The sequence below is a fragment of the Heliconius melpomene genome, chromosome 2, assembly GCF_056956725.1.
Source record: "Heliconius melpomene rosina isolate 202511_hmr_F chromosome 2, ASM5695672v1, whole genome shotgun sequence".
In the NCBI taxonomy this organism is placed as follows: domain Eukaryota; kingdom Metazoa; phylum Arthropoda; class Insecta; order Lepidoptera; family Nymphalidae; genus Heliconius; species Heliconius melpomene.
The window spans coordinates 2,588,764-2,615,737 of NC_140390.1; the positions used below are offsets into that span (position 1 = coordinate 2,588,764).

General features: G+C 30.1%; 3 protein-coding genes across 8 annotated transcripts; 1 reads left to right on the forward strand and 2 right to left on the reverse strand.

Moving 5' to 3' along the window:
• Nucleotides 1-960: 960 nt before the first annotated feature.
• Nucleotides 961-3,946, reverse strand: LOC146540332 (uncharacterized). 3 transcript variants are annotated; one of them, XM_085207111.1, is made up of 5 exons: nucleotides 3,542-3,945; nucleotides 3,327-3,467; nucleotides 2,827-2,928; nucleotides 2,260-2,391; nucleotides 961-1,423 (listed from the first exon to the last, which is right to left on the reverse strand). In XM_085207111.1, the coding sequence occupies exons 1-5, from the start codon at nucleotides 3,668-3,670 to the stop codon at nucleotides 1,178-1,180; spliced, it is 750 nt and encodes a 249-aa protein (XP_085063237.1). In that variant the 5' UTR covers nucleotides 3,671-3,945; the 3' UTR covers nucleotides 961-1,177. The 3 variants fall into 3 exon arrangements, with proteins under 3 accessions (XP_085063237.1, XP_085063235.1, XP_085063240.1); XM_085207109.1 differs by having other exon boundaries at nucleotides 961-1,426; nucleotides 3,542-3,943; XM_085207114.1 differs by lacking the exon at nucleotides 2,260-2,391 and having other exon boundaries at nucleotides 961-1,426; nucleotides 3,542-3,946.
• A 459-nt stretch (nucleotides 3,947-4,405) lies between these two features.
• On the forward strand, nucleotides 4,406-9,571 carry Rad1 (Radiation insensitive 1). 4 transcript variants are annotated; one of them, XM_085207139.1, is made up of 7 exons: nucleotides 4,406-4,702; nucleotides 4,792-5,238; nucleotides 5,381-5,518; nucleotides 5,649-5,752; nucleotides 6,039-6,270; nucleotides 6,723-6,854; nucleotides 7,231-9,571. In XM_085207139.1, exons 2-7 carry the CDS (start codon nucleotides 5,137-5,139, stop codon nucleotides 7,345-7,347), a joined length of 825 nt encoding a protein of 274 aa, XP_085063265.1. In that variant the 5' UTR covers nucleotides 4,406-4,702; nucleotides 4,792-5,136; the 3' UTR covers nucleotides 7,348-9,571. The 4 variants fall into 4 exon arrangements, with proteins under 4 accessions (XP_085063265.1, XP_085063258.1, XP_085063259.1 ...); XM_085207132.1 differs by having other exon boundaries at nucleotides 4,409-4,709; XM_085207133.1 differs by having other exon boundaries at nucleotides 4,409-4,702; nucleotides 4,779-5,238.
• Lnk (SH2B adapter-like protein Lnk) lies at nucleotides 7,832-21,266 on the reverse strand. Its single transcript, XM_085207128.1, has 5 exons — nucleotides 20,435-21,266; nucleotides 19,916-20,147; nucleotides 18,674-18,861; nucleotides 18,126-18,314; nucleotides 7,832-11,736 (listed from the first exon to the last, which is right to left on the reverse strand). Exons 1-5 carry the CDS (start codon nucleotides 21,116-21,118, stop codon nucleotides 11,587-11,589), a joined length of 1,443 nt encoding a protein of 480 aa, XP_085063254.1. The 5' UTR covers nucleotides 21,119-21,266; the 3' UTR covers nucleotides 7,832-11,586.
• Between the last annotated feature and the right edge of the window lie 5,708 nt (nucleotides 21,267-26,974).

Genomic DNA, 26,974 nt, shown 5'->3' on the forward strand with positions numbered 1-26,974 from the left:
CCCAGTCGCGACTTCATGTCGCGGCTGGTTTGCTTAGCATAGGTGAAATCCCAGTCCGCTCGACGGCCGCAAGCCGAGGTTCGAGTCCCGCAGGGGGCGCCCTTACAGTCGTCGACTTCCTCACAGGCAGCCACTTAGTGCTTGCATTTCTTCAGGGACAGAGTACCCTCTTCCCTACCCAACCGGTGCCGCTGTAAAATTATCCACATGTTCGAAAAAAAAAAAAAAAAAAAATCCATGCTCTGTATTTTATACAGATATATTAAAAAAATCAAAATACAATATGTATGTATATAAAAATAAATATATATCAAAATGTATAGCACCATTCTACAAAAAGAATGAATTTGTTTTATTTTTTGATACTTATACATACTTATCTACAAAATGTTTACTTTTCAAAAGCGTTCATATAAATAATGTTTATATTCAATATATTGCACAATGATATTGTGCAATAATATGGATTCAATACTTTGTTTATAATAAGTGTAAAAGGCATTTGTTAACATATAAAATTATTTGCTTTTATCATTTAATTTTTTTATATTAATTAATTATGGCTGTCGTAGCCTCGCTCCGGTAAAAACTGAAAGCGGCGACGTTAAGTACTGCCACTTAACACGCAATGTCTCGAAAATTGGAGTGTATTTGGGGAACGAAGAGTTCTAACTTAAGATTCTCTCCTGCCCTGCTACATGCGGGATATAGCGTAAAGCTAAAAAAATAACATTTAACAATTAATTTGTTATTATTAATTTGTTATTAAGTTATGTAGTATTAGATAGTAAATTATTTATTGTAAGCAAATTGTAAATATATAATGTATTTAATGGAGAAATAAATTATTTTACGACATATTTATTTGTTCTTTTTATTTATTATAAGTGTAACTAAGTTAGACGGTGGCATGTCGACGAGTCATGGCCACCTTGAAGTTAATAGCTATAGATAAATAAATAAATAACAAATACTTTATTTGTTCAACAGATTTTACACAAAAATTGTTATAGAGATTTCCTTTTAAGCAAGTAATGCCTGTATTAGATGGTTGCGCAAATTTGATTTTAGCATTTTTCTTACTTGCGTAAATGCTCAGTCGTTCGTCGGAGTGTCACTAGGTTCCCTCTTATAAGATTTATAAGAATTTTACTTGTTCTTTAAGAGGTATGAAAGCTCAAAAAAGCACTTCATCAGTATGTACAGTTTCCAAATGGGATTTCAAACTGACTTTTTGTGTAAAACTTCTAGAGCATTGATCACATTTAAAAGGTTTTTCCCCAGTGTGAGTCCGTATATGTTTCTCTAAATCTCCTTTAGTGGCAAACTTCTTGTCACAGTGATGAACAGGACATAAAAAGTTTTTATTGTGCAACCGACTGTGAAGGTAAAGCTTTTTTTTCTTGTCAAATATTTTGTTGCACTTCTGAAAAAAGAAATTTCATACAATATTTTTTTTATAAAAAAAACATTGCATATGTGTTATAGCTGTGTGTTATCTTTAAAAATATATAAATGTAGGGGCACTTGGGGGGAATAATTTATATAATCTTCTATATTAAGTCTTTTACTATGAAATCTGCAATTCTTTGGAATGAACTTCCTACAGAAGTTCGACATTCCAAATCTCTATACAGTTTTAAAAATCGTCTAAAAGAGTACTTATTTAATTTAGTATAATAGTTTATCTTTATTTATTTTTTTAATATTATGTATATATTTTTGAACACGTTTTATGTATGTATGTATATATGTGTAAGTATATATTGTTTTTCAATATTTGTATGTATGTATGTGTAAAGTATATAAACATTAAATACATTTTATGTAAGTTTATTTTATATTATTGACTTAGTTTATTATATATTATATAATATTTAATTATATTTCATAAGATTTGCACTGAGACGTTGTCCCCTATCTCCTCATTACAATTTTTCCGTAATGTTTCAAAGGTTGTCTGGTGGAGATTGCTTAAAGCAATAAGACCGCCTTTGCATACGTGTTTTTCTTTAAATTTTATTTGTGTTGTTCTTTCTATATATTTCTTTTATGTGTGCAATAAAGTATATTCTATTCTATTCTATTCTATAATTTTTATTTGGTCTATTAACAAGAAAAACGTGGTGTTAAGTTTTGCCACTCAAAATGACTCAAATTTGGATGTGAAAGTGGAGAAGTGTCTTACTTAACACTAGATTCCCACTGCCTACTTATACTATGGTAAAGTTGTGAAATTATAAAATAATTAAATCTTACATCACATTTATACTCTAAATTTTCATCATTTTGGAATTTATTTAATTTTTTATCAGGGTCTTGTGAGCTGTCCACTTGTGACGTGTCCATTTGAGAACTGTCCACTTCTGCCATATCATCATCTGATATATCCTGCCAGAAGATCATATTTAAAAAAATTATTGCTGTCTGCAACTTTGTGGCCACATGTGGTACAAGAACACAAGCATTTGACTGTGAAAACTATAGGTTGTGGGTTCTATTCTACTTGAGGCAATATTTAATATACTTATTATAATTTTATTTATGTAACAAAAAAAAACTATAGCTCTCATATTCTGAAAAAAACACCTACTATTTAAGTAGGTATCTAAGAAAAACCATTGTGCTGCAGCTATAAAGGTTCTGAACACAAAATCAATGGTTATGGGTTCCAACTGCATTTAGGGGATGGAATTATTTTTATTGTTCACCTCTGGTGAGATAAAGTAGTGTTAAGCTCTGCCAAAGAAAATCTCAAATTTAATTGAAAAGAAGTAAATAAAGAGTAGGATGGTGACAATGAAAAAAATATATAAATAGTCATACCCCAGGCACTGATGATTCAAACAGATCTTTCCTAACTCTTAAAAATGTCCTTATAGCGGGATGTGATTGAGTGGAATCTAAATTTACGACTTTATCTGAAATCTGTGATAATTTATGCTATACAATCTATTTATGTTATATAATAAATTTATGAATTTAATTGTTCTAGAGAATATAAAATTACAAAAAAAAACAAAATAAACTTCTTTTGTGCACTTTCTTTACAGTATATCCCGCATATAGCAGGGCAGGCAGAGGGTACTCACTGTTAATACACAGTATTCCAAACCCACCAAAGAATATTCAAGAGAATGCATGTTGAGTGGTGGATCTCCATATCATGTTTTCTCTTTTTACCAATCAATGCAAAGGAATAAATATATATAATTCCTCTGAATAGTAATGTGGTTACCATCACATTTTAAGTTGCCATGATAGCCTCACATATTTGTAGCAAGTAGATTTATATATAAAAGAATTTATAAATAAAAGAAACATACCTCACTTTCTTCTCCATTGAACAAAAGTAATTTTAACTGATTATCATTTTTCAAAGCAATATGTCGAAGTTCTTTGGCGTTATTTACAATGTTTAAACATTTCTCACATATTTTTTGGGGTAAGTTATCTAATAGTGCTATCTGAAAATTAAAAACTTGTGTAAATATCCAAAAGCTAGAATTAACTATTAACATTTAAGTTTAACAATATTTACTTTTAATCCTAAGCAATCCAAAATATCCTCTTTTAGATTATTCTTTTCAAATATATCACAGTATCCTTTTTCATCTAAACACAGTCTACATCTTTCGTAAAACATAATTTTCTGGCTAGGTCTATCCATAGTCTTGTTATTCGACTGTTGCAACGTCTTCACGATTTTTCAACACATTGTCTATTTTTAAAAGCTTTTTTGTCATAAAACATTTATTAACACAACGTGTATAACTAGTAAATGAATGATTAATTTTTAAATTTATATCAACAAAATATTTTATTGATTTATCATTAAATTCAATACTTATGTCTTAGTTAAAAATATATAACAAATTGCGTAGTAAACGTTAAAATAATATAAATACAAAAAAGTACTGTTTTTAAATCAATGTTAATTGGGGCTGTCAAACTTTTTTGACAGGTTTCAATTAACAAAATAATATAAGTTTTTCTTTCTACGTGAAAATAAATTTGTGCCTAATTGTCACGCCTATATCCATAAGCAATAAGGAAATGTGAAATATCTGCGAAAACAATCAAGACCGCAGTAAGCGTAATCTGATTTATTTTTAATAAACTTTATATTCTAACATAAAGCTTCATGAAGCCTTAATAACATAATTTAATTTTACTTAAATAAACTTAAATTAATGTTTTTCTTTTTGACATGTGTTTTTTAATTCCTTAATTTAGTTCTTAAATTTTGTAACTAAAATGGTAAACTAACATACTACCGCAACGCAAATAAATTTTGATTAATTTTTATCATATGAGTAAATGTGTTCTGTGATTTTTATAATACGGTATAACCGTATACTACCGTAATGCGTAATGCTTTATACAAAATTAAAAACTTTAATATTAAGGCAATACAATTTTTTTTTATTATTTAGCCATAATTTAAATTTAAAATCAAAACATGTCATTCAATTTCCAGCATTCTAGTCTTAATCTCACGTCTCTCAGTAAAAAAATACATTTTTAAATTTTTCAAATTAAATTAAGGAAGAAAGTATTTTTAAAGCAGTACAATGTATTGAAACTAATGCTGAAAATGAAAGTGCAGTAATGAATAAGACAGTTACTAATATACCTTCAGTCGCGGAGCAAGTTTTAAATGCAATTGAAGAGAAAATACAAAACACAACCGATAAACAACGTAACTAGTAATTTTTTTTCATAATTATAGTTTAAATAAGTAACAACATTTTGTTTATGTAATCATTTTCATGTAGGGAAAAATTATAGTTTCAGATGAGGATCTGTTAACTTTACACTCTGTTTTCGGCGTTGTATTGCAACGAGCTTTGGAAATTTTAGAAAAATATAATAATCTCGAAACGTATAACACTGCTAATAAAGCTAGAACATTAATAGAAGTAAAAGGCGAAAATAATAGATGCTATAGAATTTTTCCTAAAATCAATTATTGCCCTTGCTCGGCATTCAAACATCAAGTTATTGAGAGAAAGTGTCAAATTACTTGTAAACATGTTTTAGTCGCTAGAATTGCATGTATGTTGGAAAAGACTGTGGAAAGAGAAGTAACCCAGGATCAGTATTCAATGCTAGTGATGTCAATGTTTGATTTAGATGATCAAAATGGATGAAGGAACTTCTCAATATTATTTCACAGCTTCAATGGATTCTGGTAAAACACTGTACAGCTTATTAAAAGCTATACAATTTCAAGAGGTAATTTTACTAACATTATATTAATATTATGAAGGTAAAGAGTTTGTTTGGATGAACATGCTATTAGGGAACGCTATTATATGCTTCATTGTGAAAAAAGGTTTCAATATAAGACTATTTACCTATCTATCAAATATTTCAGTGTGCTGTATTTTGTGCCATGCCTGAAGGTCTTAAACTAACTGTGGAAGAAGGTAAATGCGTGCAAGCATCAGCATATGTGCCCGCTGACAACTTTACTGAATACCATGTGAAGGATGATGTTGATATTTTATTTAAAGTAAGTTGCTTTATTACTTTTAATTGTATTTTATTTTCTGTTGAGTCCTACCTATTACCTACTTTGATTATATATTATAATATTATATAGTAATTATAATTATTTACTGAAACAAATCTTGTATTTACAGATAAGTATAGCAGTGTTAACAGAATGTCTCAATATATTTGGAGCGAGTGAGGAGTCCAGTTTGAAGATGTATTATAGGTGTGAAGGATCCCCATTATTATTAGTGTAAGTTACTTCTTATTATTTCATATGAGACCACTGCTTAGAGTGTATCACCCCAAAAGTTAGCCTAAATTATTGCTGACAATTTTTCTGGTTAGTATTCCAATTCCTTAAATACTTAAACATGCACCAGTACAAGTGGATGCATATGGTTTCATTGTAATGTGCTATATGGTTCTAATATGTATAAAACATATAAATTAAGAGCAAAGAAATTAATAATAATAATAATAATAATTCATTCCCCTGTTCCCCCACTTCTTTTTTAAAATATTTTTTTTTTATTCAGTTTACAACCACAATCAATGAACAATGTGATGACAGATTGTGAGATTTCAACACAAACAGCTGACTCAGTTCTGGAGTTAAGAGACGAGGATGCAACAGAAGTGGCCAAATTAGTTTTGAAAGCACCATCTTTTTTGGGCCTCTTGGCAGATATCGAGAGGTCTTGTGATATAATAGAGATTAATCTGTCACCGCAACATCCACATTTTAGTATTGTTACTTATGGGATGCAGGTATTTTTTTTATATATGTGGGTGGGGGATTGAGAAAAATGGATAGTAGTAAATCTGTGAACAAAAGTTAAAAACAATTGCAATTATAATGAAATCATTTTTAATTGCTCTATTATTCTAACTAAGGATAGACAAAAATAAAGAGAAAATGTATAAAAAAAAATTAAACAGTGGGATTTGAACTGAACATGAGAATGCCTCAAGAAATTAGTGGAAAGTGGGGAATGGAGTATCTTAACACTAAGATTCCAGATTCCCTCTGTCTATCCTGCTATGTGCGGTATACAGTGTGAAGCTACAAAAACATGCTTTAGATTTTTTATAGTAAATAATCTTTTTATTTTCTGTTCTATGTTTAAATTATGATTTTGATATTCTTTTTTTTACTTTAAAATATTATAGTGACTTTAAAATATGTTTAATAAACAATAGACTCTTTCTATTATTTCCAGGACAGATCTTGTATAGATGTACCAAAGACATCAGAAATGATACAAACTTTTAGTTGTGAAGAAGCCATCACATTAAAATATCAATTATATCACATAAGGCTAATTATGAAGGCACTCGCTGTTTCATCTAAGGTTTTTAACTTTTTTAATATTAAAATTAAAAATATTTTCGTTTATTTTTTTACTTTATGTCTCGCATATAGCATTGTAGACAGGAAAACTTGTGGTAAGACATTCCGTTTCTCACGCACTGCCTGATTTAAGAGACATTTCGTATTGATTGGCGGAAGTCCACACCGCGCTTTACCAAAACGAGGAACTGAAAATATTAAAAATTTCATCCCCTTGAGTGGGAGTCGAACCCACAACTTACATTCATAATCTATGTTTATTTATTTAAATTATATATTTTTTAATAAATTTATTTATTTCATTAATACATGTTATTTAATTGTTTATTGTTTTTAACTTGTTAAGTTGTTTTATTATTATTTTTATTAATTTACAGGTAGTTTTGAGATGCAGTTCCAATGGCTTGTTACTTCTTCAATTGAAATTGGAAAAGGAAGATCAAAGGCAAATGTTTTCTGAGTTTTATATAGTGCCTTTATTAGATGAATACTAATTATAGGTTATTACAAGTAAAGTGGTCCTCAACACAATTACATACATCATTTTGTGTTAAGTCGAACGCCGAACTTTGGAACTCAACGCCGAACTTTGTATATAAGAGCAAAGAAAGGAAAATAAATATAATATTTTTTGAAAATTTATATAAGTAGTATGAAATGTAATTTTTTTATAGTATACTCTACAACGTTCTAAGAGTTACATAATTATTAATAAAAATACATTACTAAATTCAAAATTAATATTTTTATTAATAAGTTGTTTTTATTGATATTTTCTAAAAAGTCTCTTCAAGAGAAATGTTAGGGCTCTCTATTCTACTCTTTTATTATTCAGTAAAGAGTACTGACTTATCTTGTAGAGCGAAGAAATAGAAAAATTAAATAAGAAATAATCTCTGACTGAGAATTGAACCCACAACCATTATGTGACTGAAAAAAAGATTTCTGAAAAAAAAAGGTTATAAAAAAAAAGAAAAAGCAAACATTGTGCAAAATATATTGTTTTCATTCAAACACGATACACGGAATGTTGAGTACCCGGTTACATTGTACGCGAATCATTTTTTATATTGAACTTTTATAATTTACGTAATATATACGGATTGCATAAATAGAATGGGAAATGGCTGAAAAATTTAGCTCTCTCACCCACCAAGGGTTCCGTACCAATATCAGGATTGTAGGTCAAAGGGAAGTATAACTCATAAAAATTTAAGAACTTAAGTTTGCACTAATTTTGTATGATACGAACTATAAATATAACTTCGTAATGATTTATTATTTATTCTATGAAATACCGAGATTTTAATTTTTTCGGATTTTGGCCTTAAATTGCACTAAATTCTGACCTTACGCCGTATCCACGGGAAGTACTCTGTCCTATAGATCTTGATTAGGCATTAACTGGTGAACAGGGTATCTTTACAATAGGTTCCCTCTGCCTACCTTGCGATGTGCGGGATGTAACGTAAACTGTTACACCTTGAACTATTCTATTTATGCAATTATTATTGTTACATTTTAAATGGGTCGTAAGTTCCTTATATTGATATTCGTTCACAGAAATATTGTTAGTTACACTTAATAGAAAATAAATACTTATAAATTATAGTAATATGAGTGAAATATTAACATAAATCAAAACATCCTAAGCAAACATATTAACAATAAATTATTACTATTGAATGCAGAACAAAATTTTAAATATTTATACATAAAGTTGTAAAAAAAGTGTCTATTACATTAAACATCTGTAAGAAAAGTTCATTTAGGATGATATAAAAAAGATAATAGGACACAAATGTATGATTTGTTTATATTTTTGTGTTTGGAGAAATGAAAAAAGGGAGGGAGAACTCCCAAGCGAGACGACCAGAGTTTTTCTAAAACTCCATGTTTTAATCAAAACTTATATAATTTTTGATGTATTTACTATTTTGTTCTACAATCGTCAACTAACATATGTTTTATGCAAGAAGTGAACCTATTACTATTGAACACATGCAAAATGTAGGTATCTACACATTTTCTTTATATTAAAAAGCCAAATTAAATAATAAATTATTTCCAAGTAACACTATGACTAGTTATATTTAATAAAACAATTGATTATGATTGAACATTAAGTAAGTAGCTTTGTGAAGGCAACATCGATGTAAAATATGTTACAATTTACAACTATTTGGCATAACAGTACTAACTTTGCTAGGGGTATGCTTATAATTATAATTAGATCAATATTTTGAAAAACACCCATATATATTTAAATAAATATACGTGTGGAATTTAAGAATTTCATGACATTAATTAAAACATTTAACTTTTTTATATAATCTAGGCATTTTAGTGTCATGTGAGTGTGACATGGTTCCCGCACATTGAAGAAAAAATTTGGGTTAAAAAATTAATTAAATTTGAAAAAAGAAACACTAGAAACCTGTTATATTTTGTAGTAATAGAAATACTATACTACTATTATAACTGAATAAAAAAGATAATTTTAAGTTGTACCCAAGGCTATGTTAGCTTTACTGCAGTACTATACTTACACTACACATTGGGTCCACTGAGGGTTTTTATGAATGTACAAGTAATAAATAAATTGGTCGTTGCTGTATGAAAATATACGTTCAAATAACATATGTAGACTTTTCATTTTTACATTTTAATAATATTTTAAAGTTGAGTTAGTTTTTTATATTAAACAGTAAAATCGTTGGCGTTTTATTTTATTTTTTTTAAAATAAATCTTATAACATTCAACCTTGTGAACCCAATATATAACGTAAGTAATGAATTAATCCTAAAATCTTCAAAACAATTTATTAATATTATTTATTATTATTTTTTTATCATCTAAAGTATTAATATTCAATTCCAACAACATTTTAATCTAATTTAATACAGCTACCCTCTTTTTAAGGTGTTTTAGATATTTACTTATATTTCACTAATATTAGTCTTCAAAATCAGTTCAGTAGTTGTCATCATATTACATTTGACTATTTAATTTCAAGTTAAATGATTTTGTTATTGTTAACAAAGTTTTTTAAGTTATTAACAACTTACATCCATTACAGTTAATATAGAAAAATATTGAATTATTTCGCTAGTTTTTCATAATATTATTATTATTTAACATAATATAAAAACTGAAAAAAATCTTTAAATTAAGTGTACAATACAATTAAACGTAAACAATATTAAGTAATAATAAATTAAAATAAATAATGATGACTTACACAGCATGACTAGACACATGAGCCTTACAAAAAATATAAATAATTGCATTGTAGTTGTAGTTTAAATAATTATACAATTATTTCTAACTGTGAACTTTGACTAGGTACCTATATATGTTACAAGCGTGGGCGTATGTAGAGATATTTTCCACGATCACCAATCGTTCGTGTAAAGGTTTATTTCTAGTTTTTCATGGTTAATTTTCCCAGAAAAATAAAAAAAGACCTTTAGGTAGATCGCTCCCCGCCTTCAACGTTTTGATATTTAGAATACTCATATTAATAAGCTAACTTAAAACTAGACAAAGAAGCGGCCAAGCCTTATGTTACTTAGCAAGCATTTTAAATTATCTTTTCGACCAACGATACAAAATAAAACTGAAATGAAAGTATCATGGCAAAATTATACAAAATGTAATTAAAATAGATTTGCTGAATTTCGTGTTTTTTTAAATTTATAATAATAAAATAAAAGATTATTTTTGAATTAAAATAAAATAAATAAAAATATATGTAGAAAAGTAACAAGACCGTTGATCGAATGAAATTATTCGATTTAGAAGAAAGTACAGATAGAAAATTTAACAAACAATTCCTAATACATTTACGAAATATTTATATAAATTACACTAAACCTATCCTAATAAATTTTGATGGCTTTGAGTATCGCTTCTATATTTTTAGTCTTCGGAAAATGAATTGGCATATTAACAAATTTATTATAATTCATTATAAAATACACGCTGACGTGAATTTAAAAATTGTGATTGTGATATGTAAGCTTTAAACGAATAAAGTTGAATCATATTCTCAAATTATAATAAAACTAAAAGTAAAAACTGAAAATTTTTAAAATGTTTCTTAATCTTGAAAAAGCTGTAACAATTAGGTATGGATAAAAACATGTTTGTAAAATATCATATAAAAATAGATACCAAAACAAATAAATACATGAATAAAAAGTAAAAAAAAGCACAATAATATATTTTAACTTACCGACTTTATAAATTAATTTAAATGCTACAAGACATCGAAATTACGTTGTGTACGTTTTACACAAAAACATTTTTAAGTTAAAAACATAAAGAGCCAAATTTAAAGAGTCTAACGCATAAAAAAAGGGGAAGTCCTAATGACTTTTTTATTTTTGAATTTTATTTATTCTATTCAAGTACAAGAATAAAAAATCTTGACTGCCCTGAAGTTACCAGTAGCTGGCTTCATATGTAATTTAAAAAAGATTTTTCTTACTTTTGGTGATTTTCTTCCCGAGTGAACACAGACCGAGTGACAAATTCAGAAAACATAATTTCAGCGGCCACTACATGTTGAGCGTATTATACTATCATGAAATTTTGAGAGTGCTAATTTCTTTTAATTTAATATTATTCATATAAATAAAATTCGATATTATAATTAAAACAATCTAATTTCCCGGTAACATTAGAGACCTATGATTTTGGCTTCCTGTGTTCTTCCTTAATATTTTTCTTACGTTCTTTCAATAGTCGAAGGACGCATATTGCACATTACATACTGATTGTCCACAGCTCGTATGTCGTGATGGGCGCCACTCGCGATCAACAAAGCCTCGAGCTCCACCCGGCGCATTCTCACATCACTACCAAGAGATACACCCAGCTGGAAAATATAATGACTGTTAAAATAGACAATAAGTTACTGATAAGATTTTTATCATTTTACCCAATTATTTATTATCATTTTCTCGCGTTTCTCCCGAATTTAGCAGCAGATAACTTATTTTTAATACTTATTGATGGCGAATAATCGAGCATGTTATAATCGAGTAATTTAAAACATATTAGAATGGGCGACGAGCTGGTTTGTCTGTGCCCACCCGAAATGCTCATGTGTCTATCTAGAAACTGCTACTACTTTTTATTGATGATTAAGAATAGATTTCATTTTTAAGTTATTTTTCTGGCTCGACTTTTGTCGATCACTCGCACAAAGCTAAGCTTACTGTATTTACCATAGATTAACTTTAGACCCTGCTTAATAAGAGGTAGATTAGAGACACTACATTCTCCGCGTTTCTATTTTTCAGATATTGCTCTTTTGCTATCTTGAGCTTGGATAACAGAAAATATTCTTTAAATATAATTATTCACTTCATAATTATTATTGTCTGAGTACTACAATACGACGACGACTACGACGTCGAATTCTAATATAATGTAAAAAACGAGGTCATAATCTCGCTGCGGTACAGTGTCTGACTGGTATATCGACGGTTGCGAGTTCGATTCCCGGGGAATGAATTATTTTCACAACAAGCCCTACCTACTCTGCTATATGCGAAATACAGCATGAAGCTAAAAATAATAAAGCGAGTTAAAAAGTGGGCTCACACAAAGAAACAGGCAACAGAAAGTGAAAAAGCAAAATAAAAAACGAAGCCATTAGCAAAATAAGGTTTAATAATAAATTTACAACCAAGAAATATGTTTAAAGCTTGAAAAGAACATGAGTTCGTTTTGTACAAAATATTAACAATAAGTAGGCTTTCAAAGTAAGTGGCGTAACACGTACAAAATGCATTTTTTATATATAAAATAATATATTATTAGAATATATATTATTAGAATATATATTTTTAAATAATAATAATAAAGAAACGAGAAAATCATTTTAAAAAACGAATAAAAATAATAAAAAAACGAATAAAAATTACTTCCTTATTAAGGAACAAAAGTACAAGATATTACAATAAAAAAAAACAATGTTACGCCACTATTAAGAGCCTTAAACAAACAAACAAAAGTAATTAAATTAAAAATAATAATAAATTGAGAAATTATTTTGTGTAAAGCTAATAACTGGCAATTGAACTGTATTTCTTATTAAATTTACAATTAACATAATAAGCAGAATTCACAATTCTCCATTGATCTAAATACATTGAAAAATACAATGTATTTTAAATTACTAAAACTTATCTTAATTCTATTTTTCTTTATTTTATTTCATACAATTGATATTGACCTATTATACAATTCTCAATTAAAGAAAATGCACAAACTCTTTTAAAGTTTAACCTAATATAACATAGCATTATTCATAATTACGTAAAAAAATAAACACTGCTTTTAATTCCTTCAAAGTCTTATCCTTATTATATGCTATAGTTTTTTATTAAAAAAACTAAAAATTTTTTAATAAAATAATATGGCAGATAATTAAAATACAATTGCAAAAAATTTTTCGTTATCATCTTTTATTCAATTTTATTTATTATTTTGATGTTTTATCCATCTTTACTGGTTTAGTAAAAATTTCAAATAAATACAAGTAAATTATTTAATTTACTTATCTGTGGTTACAACAGGCCATATAGTTACGGTAGGCAGAGGGAACCTAGTTTTAACTGTTAAGACACTCGATTCCCTACGCATTGACCAATTTTTGAACTATTAACGGGTGGCGGATTTCAGTAAAAAAAAATGAAATAAATTAATGCTGTGTATCTCTCTATAAACAAAAAAATAATTCAAAACTTTCAAATGAATCATATCGAAGCAAATAAAGCAATCTCTCTTCAGATCAATATTAATAAAAAAATTAAAATAAAATATGCCCGTTTTTGCAAGCTAAAATAAAAAGGAAATATGAATTAAATTATATTTAATAAACAATAATTTTAATTATTTTTTATAAAACGTATGCTTTCCCTTGAATAAAAAAGGTGTTGCTGTATTTTGTTGTATATAATTCAAATATCCGTCTTAGACCATAATAAATAGTATAAAAAAAAACTAACTTTAAAGCACTTATATTATAATCTATAGTTAAATCTACTTAATTATTCAAACAAATTCCATACAAAAAAATAATGTTATGCTATTATACAAATAGACCGTAGGACAAAAAAAACTATATACAAACACAAAAAGAACATTAAATATAAAAAAAACATTCGTTTTTATATACAAAAAAAAAAGACACGTAGGCAGACATTATTACAATAATCAACACCGAGACAAAAAATAAGAAAGCTCTAGATTTCTTAATAACAAAAAAAAATATCTTTTTTTAAAACGAATAAACTAAATTATGTCGCGGGACTTGAACCCGTTTCTTGGTGACAGTCCAAAAGCTTCGACCACTTAGCCATAAAAAAATAAAAAAATATAGTGTGACGTAGAGTTGAATATTACCAATGTGAACAAATGGTCATATTCAATAATTTGGTAATATTAATATCAATATATTCTTTGTCCCGAGTTTAGCTTTCTTTCCGTCTCTCTTGCTAACCCGTTATTCTGGTAAATGTAAATAAAACAAATTCATTTCCTCGAGCGGGATCGAACCCGCATTAGTCGTTTTTAAAGTCGTAATAAAACATTTTTCATTAATATAATCTAAGTAAGACTTTCGGTGGGATAAAAGCCTCTTCGAGTTTATGTAAAATATAATAGCACAGTCTAACAATTAATTTGGTGTTTTAAACAGCAATTTAGAAAAAAAAATGTATAATTTTTTTTAGCTTCACACTGTATATCGAGTAATCTGGGAATCTAGTGTTGAGATATTCCGTTCCCATTACGACACTTCCGGTCCCTACTTTCACGGCCTCAAAAACCTCATAATAGACACAATAAAATGATATTAATAAAATTTTTGTCTCAGCTCCCGGCGTAAACAAATAATTAAAAATATATTATAATCAGTATACTTGTGTATATCCTTAATATGAATAAAAAGTTTCATAAGATAAATGCGTTTCGTTTTGACAACAAAGTTCAATATGTTAATAAGCCGAATAATAATTTAAAACTACAAATTAAAAAAAACAAGTAAGAAAAATATACAAATAAATATTTACATAATAAAAAAAGGATATTAATAAAATTGTCGGTCCTCCTTTCATCAAAAAATGGAGTCATTTTAATAAAAAAAAAAAATCAACTGCCACAGGTACAGTTCTATAAGATTAATTAATGGTGAAATCGAATACGAAGACATTAATCGACTAACAAAAGTATCGATTCATATGCAATCGTTCATTTAAAATATCAATTATCCATTTGTTCAAAAAAAATTCTCTCGAAAAGAATTCAAGATTACGTTTTTCATTTTAATTGTCAATTATATACTTTAAAGTCCTTTGTTCATCTTTTGGTATATAATACGTTCTGCAAAATAAAGTTTTAAATAATATTATTTATAATATTTAAAATAGTGAATTATTTAAAATTCGAACAGAATATTATTTAAAAACTTAAGCGGCAATTAATCGAACGTCATAGCATACATTATTGATTAATCGATTAGATAAATAATCGGATCAGTACATCAATAACATTATTATTATAAATATGTTTCGTTTAAACTTCAATATTATTCCCCAGGTATTCTACGAATATATTATTAACCAGAACAGAAAATTAAAATTATAAATACAATTAAATAAAAACAAATGGTGCTAAGAAAACAAGCAAAGACAATACATCAGAGAGAGAAAAAAAATTAGTGATAATAATTACACGTACAACAAAAACTAAGCAAAAACGCAACACTGACAGAGCATTGACATCTGACACTGACAACCAAGTTTTGTAAGCACAAGTGACACAACAAACTGCTTAAAACTGGCATGGCACATGCCATAGAATAAACAAACTAGGGGGATACAGGTCAGACAGAAACTATAAAAAATATTTTTACATTTTAAAATTATTATTCCATATTTAGTAAAAAAAAATTTAGAAACCATATAATAATTTGAACTTGTACCTGTTGGAAACCGTCTAAGCACTCTGACCACAAATATATAAAATATGATAGCTTCTAATGTAAAATGCTTTGGACGGTTACCAAGAGGCACGGGTTCAAATCCCACTACATTTAAATTTTCCGACAGTTCTTATGTATGACCGAGACAAAAAATAAGAAAGCTCTAGATTTCTTAATAACAAAAAAAAATATCTTTTTTTAAAACGAATAAACTAAATTATGTCGCGGGACTTGAACCCGTTTCTTGGTGACAGTCCAAAAGCTTCGACCACTTAGCCATAAAAAAATAAAAAAATATAGTGTGACGTAGAGTTGAATATTACCAATGTGAACAAATGGTCATATTCAATAATTTGGTAATATTAATATCAATATATTCTTTGTCCCGAGTTTAGCTTTCTTTCCGTCTCTCTTGCTAACCCGTTATTCTGGTAAATGTAAATAAAACAAATTCATTTCCTCGAGCGGGATCGAACCCGCATTAGTCGTTTTTAAAGTCGTAATAAAACATTTTTCATTAATATAATCTAAGTAAGACTTTCGGTGGGATAAAAGCCTCTTCGAGTTTATGTAAAATATAATAGCACAGTCTAACAATTAATTTGGTGTTTTAAACAGCAATTTAGAAAAAAAAATGTATAATTTTTTTTAGCTTCACACTGTATATCGAGTAATCTGGGAATCTAGTGTTGAGATATTCCGTTCCCATTACGACACTTCCGGTCCCTACTTTCACGGCCTCAAAAACCTCATAATAGACACAATAAAATGATATTAATAAAATTTTTGTCTCAGCTCCCGGCGTAAACAAATAATTAAAAATATATTATAATCAGTATACTTGTGTATATCCTTAATATGAATAAAAAGTTTCATAAGATAAATGCGTTTCGTTTTGACAACAAAGTTCAATATGTTAATAAGCCGAATAATAATTTAAAACTACAAATTAAAAAAAACAAGTAAGAAAAATATACAAATAAATATTTACATAATAAAAAAAGGATATTAATAAAATTGTCGGTCCTCCTTTCATCAAAAAATGGAGTCATTTTAATAAAAAAAAAAAATCAACTGCCACAGGTACAGTTCTATAAGATTAATTAATGGTGAAATCGAATACGAAGACATTAATCGACTAACAAAAGTATCGATTCATATGCAATCGTTCATTTAAAATATCAATTATCCATTTGTTCAAAAAAAATTCTCTCGAAAAGAATTCAAGATTACGTTTTTCATTTTAATTGTCAATTATATACTTTAAAGTCCTTTGTTCATCTTTTGGTATATAATACGTTCTGCAAAATAAAGTTTTAAATAATATTATTTATAATATTTAAAATAGTGAATTATTTAAAATTCGAACAGAATATTATTTAAAAACTTAAGCGGCAATTAATCGAACGTCATAGCATACATTATTGATTAATCGATTAGATAAATAATCGGATCAGTACATCAATAACATTATTATTATAAATATGTTTCGTTTAAACTTCAATATTATTCCCCAGGTATTCTACGAATATATTATTAACCAGAACAGAAAATTAAAATTATAAATACAATTAAATAAAAACAAATGGTGCTAAGAAAACAAGCAAAGACAATACATCAGAGAGAGAAAAAAAATTAGTGATAATAATTACACGTACAACAAAAACTAAGCAAAAACGCAACACTGACAGAGCATTGACATCTGACACTGACAACCAAGTTTTGTAAGCACAAGTGACACAACAAACTGCTTAAAACTGGCATGGCACATGCCATAGAATAAACAAACTAGGGGGATACAGGTCAGACAGAAACTATAAAAAATATTTTTACATTTTAAAATTATTATTCCATATTTAGTAAAAAAAAATTTAGAAACCATATAATAATTTGAACTTGTACCTGTTGGAAACCGTCTAAGCACTCTGACCACAAATATATAAAATATGATAGCTTCTAATGTAAAATGCTTTGGACGGTTACCAAGAGGCACGGGTTCAAATCCCACTACATTTAAATTTTCCGACAGTTCTTATGTATAAACAGACATGTCAAAAAAGAAAGATTACAGGACAATGAGATATAGATCCATCTTGCTTCTTAAAAAAATATTATATTACAATTTTATTTTAACTATTTTAAGATCAAAATTAACCTCCGTTCTCCGTCCTTTCTTTTAGACACATTCGCTTATACATAGATATTATCACTTATATGTTTGCCAAAAAAAAAAAACTAAAACCAGCCATTCACTAATCAACAGTAGCGCTCACTTGTTGTCTATGTCCGTCCTGACACACCACATACTCAGTGAGCGTGACGTCGGCGGCGCCCCCCGACTCGAGAGGTATGGGGTTCGCGCGGAAGTGCTCGAGCATGTCGTGCACATTTGGGAACCAGAGGTGCTGGACTCGGCATTGGCCCGTATCGCTTAGCGTCATACGTAGGTGTTTTGCTCGACCCTGTAATTGAAGTTAAAGTCAATTTTATTCAAAATAAAAGACTACATTCAAGGCAAAAAGTTATTGTAGTGCAATGAATGGCACAGAATCTGACTGTTAATCTGATGGTTAGGGATTTGATTCCACAGGGGGAAATTAATAATTTCCATTTTCCCATTATGGTAAAAAGACAAAGCCTGGCAGGTGTACTCAACATCACACAACTCGCAATATCTACAAAATTGACCAACGAAATGTCTTACGAGATTCCCTCTGCCTACCCTAATATATAACAGAAAACAGCAAAAAATAAAAAAAAAACAATATAAAAAAGATATTCGAAAATGAATTACATCATAAAACGAAACAAAACAAAATACCTGAAAATTAAACGTCAACACGTATTCCCCCCTCCTTGTTTCACTCTGTCTCACTAAGTAACACCCGTGTGCTGCTACTCCACCGTCCAGCACGCACGCCGCCGCGGCAGCTCGTGCCAACGTACCGTGGAACCACGGCCACTCGGCTAGAGACAGACGAGGCTCGCATACTTCTTCTGCTATGGAACCTGAAGGAGTCAAAATGGAAGTAGAGTACAACGTCGAATATCCGAACTTTTATTCACAGAATGACCGTATATCCGAACGTATCCCGAATCGAACATCCCTAGGTGGGGGCCTAGGGGTGTTCGATTCGGATGCTTCGTATCGATATTTTGCACTCAGATATTCACTAATATGTTCTATCGATCTGAATATCGGGCCTACTGCTTCTATACAATTTTGAAATCAATTTAGTAATTTAAAAAATAATGTATAGGAATCATATGTTGGAAAATGTTGTTATCTATATATATAAAATCGAAAGGACACTCACTCATCACGAAATCTCAGAAACTACATGTGCTAGGAATCTGATATTTTGCATAGGAGTTATTTATAGGACGTAGGTGCTCGCTAAGACGGGAATTTGCAATATTCGACTTCTAAGGGGTTGTTTTTGGGGTTGAAAGTTTGTATGAAACTTTGTTACTACAAATGCTCAAATGTCTCAAATTTTGCACGTCACTAGGACGTAGCCATGGAGACAGAAATTAATAATAACATAGTTCACGCGGGTGAAACCGCGAGCGGGCCGCTAGTTTCTTAATAAACATTGATTTTTGTTGATATGTACTTGTTGCTTTTAAAAGACTTATAACACTTTTGTGCTACAAATGCACAAAACCAGCTTTTCTTTATACATTCAATTATTTGGTTATGACTAACGACAACAATTAGTCTGGTTAATTGAACTTCTACTGTATTAGTAAAGAAATCAAACATTTTTTAACATTCAATCCTTTAGGCCAATCTTTAAATAGTAGGTTATATAAGTATTATAATTTTAATGACGGCTCTGGATCTACTCATTTGCAGCTTTACTTCAAAGTGTCTTACTAGAAACCACAGACATCTTCACCACTCACTAGTAATACATAATAACGTCTCTGTAAGCTCAACAGGTTGTGAGTTGTTATTAGATCTCTTTGGGTTTCAGTACTCAACATACAAAAATTGGGCAATTCCCTCAGCCTACCCTGCTCTATGGGGGTTCAGAGTGAACGTAAAAACAATAATTACCTAATTCAGCTTCCTCAGGAGTATCAGTTGCTAAGTCAGTATTACTAGTACTTGACGGTAAATCTCTTCTTGGTGGCAGATCTGGAGGTGCTGGTTCTGGAAGACCAGCTAAGGCCTCAGGAGGAGGCTGGGTAGTTGGGGCGGATCTCATGCAATATTTGATAGTGGCCAGCCAGGATTTCATGTCATCAACATCGGCAGCCTCTATTACGTATTCCATGTTGTTGTCTGCCTGGAATTTTTATATTAATATTAGAACTCCTACACATATTTTATAATATCTACTATAATGTAATAAAATATTTATCCAAAAGATACAGGATTTTACAAATATTGATTTTAATGGAGATTGTTTCATTTGCTTCTATACATAAAATGAATAATTTCTGTTATGTTAATATTTAATGACACAAATAATTAAAAAAATCATATGAAATAATAAGATAAATATATTTTTACAATTAACTACAATGTAGATTATTAATGTTAATCACATTCAGCTAAATAAACATAACTCACTTTCAAAACAAATGTGTTCTCATGATCTGGCATTTCAAGGGCAGTAGTCTCTCTCGCTTCTGATATAAGGAAACAGAATACACCACTCCTTGGTTTTTGAGCCTTAGGTGGTGAGTAAAATTCTAACATATAGCCACCAACAGTTTTAACTAACGCTAATCTACACTTCTCCCATTTTTGTGGACCACTGGGCTGCTCCAGACTTTCTGGAGTTAAATAATTTACAAGTCCGTCTTTTCTACATTCAACAACAATTTTAGCTAATTTTGTCTTATGTTTATTCATATTAGACGATAATTCCACTTCATCAGAGTGTTGCTTATGAAATAGGCCCTTCCCACGCCGCAGACCTTTGAACGATAATCTTCTAAAGAACGGTTTATGTTGTGTTTTTGGCGAATCAGTATCTTCAGAGTAATCGCTTTCATCGTGGCCGGTGTGCGTGCCGTTCGGTAATTTGTGTTGTGCTTTAAGCTTGCCGAATTCAAAATCGAACTGTTCCGAGAAGCATTCCACGAATTTCTTTAAGAATTCCTTTTGTGATATAGGTCGGGCGGCGGCTTCGCCTGCACTGGTCTGCAAGTATTGTAAGCAAGCCTTGGCAAAGTCCTGAGCGGCGGTTTTGGCCTGACGCTCGCAGAACTCGACCCATCCGTCGGGGTCGCCGTCGGACGGGCCGGCCATGGCTAGCAGTTTCCTTAAGAGCTCCACTTGTATAGCAAATATTTATTTACAACAAACATAACACTAAAACACTTTTAAGGTTTTCTTATCAATAATCAAATTCTATGACAATTTTGCTATCAAAATAAATTTCATGATGCTCACAAGGTTCTCGTGAAAACAATTTTTGTTGCCATACAACAAAAAACTGTTATGTTAATAAGATTAAATATAAATGTTAAATGTATTTTTTACAAATAATTTATGTCGATTGATTATATTTAAATAACTTTTTTTGTAGAAATTTTAATATCTTATAATTATTTGCATTTAATTCTTATATCTGCTCTATAGCCATCTAGTGCTTATATATTGCTACTTAATAAATACTACAGATGGCGCTTTTTAAAATTTATTTAATGAATGCTGTGTTATCGTTATCACTTATCAGGGATAGATGAACTAAGGACTTTTTGGGCTACTGCCCAGGGCCTCATGTATTTAAGGAGCCTCCCTCTCCACTAAAGACAATGAATAAATATAGGAAATATATTTTTTAAATAACTTACATTAAGTTTGAAATAATTATTAATTCAATTGTATGTTTTTTTGCTTGTTTGTGCGATTACTAACTTAATCGATGAACTATGGGAAACAATCAATACTTAATTTATTGCTTCTTATAGTTATTAGTAGTACCTAATGGCTTATATTTTATTTTAATAACGTTGATACACTGGAACACTAAAAAATGTTACCGCGAAATACCCAAGCGCGATTGTTTTTTCTTTTATTTTGAAGTATTTTCCTTAAGGGTTACAGATAAAATATTAAATATTAATTTGACTATGGCTGATTCTGGATGACTTGACTATATATATTTAAATATTTGAACTATGTTGAAATAAACAAATGATCTTAATCATTTGTTTATTTCTGTCTGTCTAGATATCCTACATATTTTTTCAGCTTTACACTGTATCCTGCATATAGCAGAGTACGCAGGTTAGGTACCCTACGCTAGTATTTATGTATAAACCGCTTTCAAGTCTGAAAGCGATCTTGAGATACCTACTGTTGTCATTCGTAAATCTATACTAATATAATAAAGCGGAAGAGTTTGTTTGTTTGTTTGTTTGTTTGTTTGTTTGTTTGTTTGAACGCTAAGATCTCTGGATCTACTGGTCCGATTTTCATTGTTTTTGTTTTGTATGAAAGCTGCATTCTTCAGAAGTGCTATAGGCTATATAACATTACATTACACATATATACTAATATATTTTAAAGTACATTCTAATTTGACATGCAATTTATTCTGCTATGTTAATAACAACCGTCGTTGCTACGCGACCGCTACCGCGACGTTTTGATATTCATCCTTATATCCTTATGAAAATAAATATAATAGTCACTTTTAGCATTTTATCTAGATTGAAATTATAGTTTACTGTATAACATACTAATAAGTAATTAAGGAGATGTCACTGATTCCAAATGACCTAGCCACCTAGCGGGCGGCACAGTATGACCGACGCGAACGGGCAGATGACGTTGACGGTTTTATAAATTTTCATACATTTTCGAACTTTATTTGTTGTTTATAATTAATTTAAAATACACTTTGATTCTCTTCTTATTTTATTTGATATTGCCCGCTAAAATTATCCTACTTAATAGAGAGAAATGTTTAGTTATTTCGTAGAGTTGATATCTATGTACGCACGTACGGAAAACTTTAGGTACTTTTTCTAATATTAAGAATACCTATCCTTTAGTTACTTTTAATCCTTTTGTTAGTTCATTTCAATAACTCAGATAATTTTTTCTAATAATGTGTATCTACTTATTATTCTTTTTGATTATTTGAGCTTATATTTTCTTACTAATTCTATTGAGAATTGAAAATAATTTCATGAATATATTTAATAAATATTCTTATAGTTGAAGCAGGCGTAGCCGCGTCCGGGTCCACTAGTTACTTATAAGTATACCTCAATCGAAAAGAAAAATCGCTTTCAAGTCTGAAATTGTCTTTGTCTTATTACCTGAGTGAAGAAATCAAGCTAATTAGCATCTATATAAAGCATCTCCCCCGATTGGACATCAAACCCACAACTATCGCGTTATTGTTGCAGGCTTGTGCCACTGCGCCAAGACGGCTGTTTGTGTAGATATGTCGTTTATCCGGGCGAATGAACTTAGTACTTAAGAAGTAAGTATAACTACTATACATATAAGTACGTATTATTGTGCTTTCATCGTAGACGAGGGCTAATAAAAATAGTTCCGTTGAACCGAAAATATTGAGGACCACTCAAATGCGTCATCAGCATCGGGCAGTGTATGTAGACTTGTAGAGGCTCGATCGTAAACTTTTAGGGTTAGAGCTTCACATTCATTGTTATTTGTAAACATGTGTATTAAAGTTTTATTCCCACAATTAAAATTTTTAAATGTTATTGATTCTGGGGTGAAAAAATCTTATTAAAAGCTTCGTGAGCGTAATTTTTTTTAGTTCTCTGATCACTGGAAAATTATATTAAATTATTTATTGTTTGTTGGACAGTTATTGCGAATATTACACGTACACAGAATAAATAAAATTGCTTATGTTATCTCGTGTTGCTATTATGGAATGGGCGAAATATATTAATTCTACAAAAAATATTTCCAATTGGACAAAATATTTTTGCTGCTGGCTGAATGTGCAATTGTGGTTGCATTTCAACTTTTCCGCCCTGGCAACCCTGTACGTCGTGTGTCAAATTTCCAATAATCTTATTTTGGTGCGCATCAGACGCATCGATGATGGAAATATGGGAGACATGTTGCGAACGCGCGCGCCGGCCGTTCACCTGAACCGCGACGACTGCTTTACGACACTATCTATATTTGCAAAGATAAAAATAATAGATGGCCACCTTGACCAATATCAATGTATTGCCGATTATTTAATTTACTTTTTGTTTAGGTGCCATTTTATTTTCTTCAATTAGTCTGGAAATTCAGCTTGTATCAAGGAGGTAAAAATTTTCATGAATATCAATTAAAAAAAAAATAACGCGATAAAAAATAAAGATTTTTTTTACGTTTAAGGAAGTTAAAAAATCTACTTTCCATTGAAATATGGAGGCATTGGCGCGCTTCACCTCCGTTACCTAAGCGAAGCGAAGCTAATGAAAATATTAAAAAAATCATTTTGTAAAATCAAATCCACAACCCATCGGGTCATCATCGTGTACTTGTGCCCTCCGCTATAACTGGCCGCATGCAAGAGTTTTGTCTTTTCTTTTTTATAAATAAAAGCCAGAGATGTTGATCTGTTTACGATTTGAAGTTCCAGTAAACAGTGCGTCATTGTGATGTTAAAGAGACTCTGAGCTTGTCCAATTCTTTAAATTACCTTAATTAAAATATAAATTGTTAAATTATAAATATTAAGACCATTGGGGCGCGGTTGAGGAAATCTGATTATTTAAAATATTTTTTTCTAACGTTAATCGCTTTGAACGACGATTCGACGATCTAAACGATGAAGTTCCTGAAACAGAATGAGCCTTCTTTATTTAATATTATTTTCATATTTATAACTTGCACATATTCCACTCTTTTATTTCTTAGTTACGGGTGTTGTTATGGAACAGGTAACTTCTCTATCTACCTAAAACTTCACAACTAACTTCAAAATAGAGTAGTAGAACTTGAAGATAGAGTGCTCTTATAGAGATAAGTCCACCTTTGTAAACTAAATGTCTTTATATATTGTTTATTATGTATTTTTAGTGCAATAAAGAATAATGTGTATGTTAGTAATATGATTTTAGCTTCACTCTGTATCTCACACGTAGCTGAGTGTATTAACACTAGGAACCCTCTGCCTTCTTGTTAAGACAGTTCATTTCCATTTAGACGCTACCATTTCCCAATTTCAAGGAAATCAAAATATCAAATACTTAATTTCCTCGAGTGAAAATCGAGTTCACAACCTATAACGATTACCGACCCGTCGTCAGTGCCCCTGCGGAACAACTGGCCTGAACTTTTATTTCATCTTAAAATATATAAAATTTAATAGTAATAGACAAAATCTGTTCGTAGACACACAAGGAGGAATGGAGGATCATCACAGACCGCCTCGATCCTCACAGCATCCGGTGCGAGTGGCCGATGACAGATAAATGCGGCGGAAGATGGCGTCGTTAGGACTGTCATCGCTTCTACAATAAACGTAAATATACAGGATTTTTCTTTACGGAAATGCACTCAATGCTATAAAGTCTATTTTTGTTACGATGTTGGGTTAAATATTAGTTTTTTTGAGGGTATTGTTGTTCTGTTATGACTTGGCTTTCGTCGTACTTTGAACTGCAATCCGTGTGATATGTATAGGATTTAGTTTTAGATTACGTCAGTATAGCCAAGTTAGCTAACCTAACTAAATAGTAATCTTTTTAGACTTAGAGCTTACTTCCCGTTGACCTACAATCCTGAAATTGGTACAGCAGCCTCGGTGGGTGGTTTCCACTTAGCCAGTTTTTTTAATCTATATATCGAAATTGCCGTAGGATCGGGGGTCATCCGGAAAATTCGGTGTTTACTGCGAAGGAGCGCCGCCCAGATAGATTTGAAATAACCAAACATAGGTAACATCTTTCTCCTTTTCTTTCCGAGCAAAAGTAAGTAAAATTCCAACAGGTTAATTACAATTTATTTAGTATAAAAAAGTATAGATAACCATACCTACTAAAAACCCACTAATTTTAATCACATTTAAATAAATAATTGGGTAGTTCAGGCGTGCGAAATGCGGGCGGGCCGCTATAATATTCACTATTAAAATTTGTATTAAATAAATAATTACAAACCTTCTCTGTTTAAAATAAGACATAACAACAAAAATTAAATAAGACCTATTTACGTAAGAAAACGTAAACGATCTTAGGTAGAGCTTTTGCCTCACCATTTCCAATGGGAAGAGCAATAAACCATTGAACAAGCAGGATGGACAGAGAGAACCTGGGAACCTATCGTTAAGACACTTCACATCTATCAAGACACTTCCGTTCCCCACCTTCCGCCGAATTTTGATGACATTGCATGTTGAGTAACGGAACTTAAGGCCACGTCTTGCCTCGACACCAGAGACTGTAAATAAATATTTCACTTCCTCGAGTGGGGATCGAACCCACAACCGTCGCGTTACAGTCACACCCTTGTGCCACTGCGTCACGACGGCTTTATTGTTATATTATAGCCAAATTACCTATATATATAAAATCTTTACAAAAATTGTAGTCTTGTAGTTTAATCTAGGTAAATCCATTCAGTAGTTTTTGCCTGGAAGAGGAACAAACATATAGAATATCTTTCCCCACAGGGGTAATCGAACCCATAACTGTCGTATTTACAGTAACTCGCGTGCACCCCTGCGCCACTAGTGCCTCCATTACCTAAAATATATTACCAGAGCTTTCTCTGAAACATAAAACGTCAACTTTTATTTTTAATTCTTAAGACCGATCCGTGTGGGAAGATCTCTTCTCTAAACCCCGCCCACTTTGTATCTGTCTTTTTCTACAGCGTAACAGCTCTTATTAGGTAGAAAGAGAAGGCATGCTATGCCACGCCCAATGTGTGATGGTTAGGATCAAAATTGAATTGTATCAGAATATTTTTTGATTTTTTTATGTTTTTGACAGTGTAGCAAAATAATGAATGGATTTAAAAAAAAATAAAATAAAATTTCGAATTATAATAATTTATACATGTATATAATATACACAGATATAATATACAGTAAAAAAATATATAGGTTCCTTACAATACTTAAGTAGGTATATGTATATATTTTCAGTGTTTATTATTTTAAAAACAAAA

Bases quoted from the DNA above. Each gene is read 5' to 3' on its own strand.
- LOC146540332 (XM_085207109.1), bottom strand. From the start codon at position 3,670: ATGGATAGACCTAGCCAGAAAATTATGTTTTACGAAAGATGTAGACTG. The intron at 3,468-3,541 runs GTAAATATTGTT...TTTAATTTTCAG, and splicing joins TGGATTGCTTAGGATTAAAA to ATAGCACTATTAGATAACTT. The intron at 1,427-2,259 runs GTAAGATTTAAT...TTCTTTTTTCAG, and splicing joins ATTTAGAGTATAAATGTGAT to AAGTGCAACAAAATATTTGA.
- Rad1 (XM_085207139.1), top strand. From the start codon at position 5,137: ATGATCAAAATGGATGAAGGAACTTCTCAATATTATTTCACAGCTTCA. The intron at 5,753-6,038 runs GTAAGTTACTTC...TTTTTTATTCAG, and splicing joins GGATCCCCATTATTATTAGT to TTTACAACCACAATCAATGA. The intron at 6,855-7,230 runs GTTTTTAACTTT...ATTAATTTACAG, and splicing joins CACTCGCTGTTTCATCTAAG to GTAGTTTTGAGATGCAGTTC.
- Lnk (XM_085207128.1), bottom strand. From the start codon at position 21,118: ATGGCCGGCCCGTCCGACGGCGACCCCGACGGATGGGTCGAGTTCTGC. The intron at 18,315-18,673 runs GTATTTTGTTTT...CTTCAATTACAG, and splicing joins TGTTGACGTTTAATTTTCAG to GGTCGAGCAAAACACCTACG. The intron at 11,737-18,125 runs GTGAGCGCTACT...TATATTTTCCAG, and splicing joins AGGACGGACATAGACAACAA to CTGGGTGTATCTCTTGGTAG.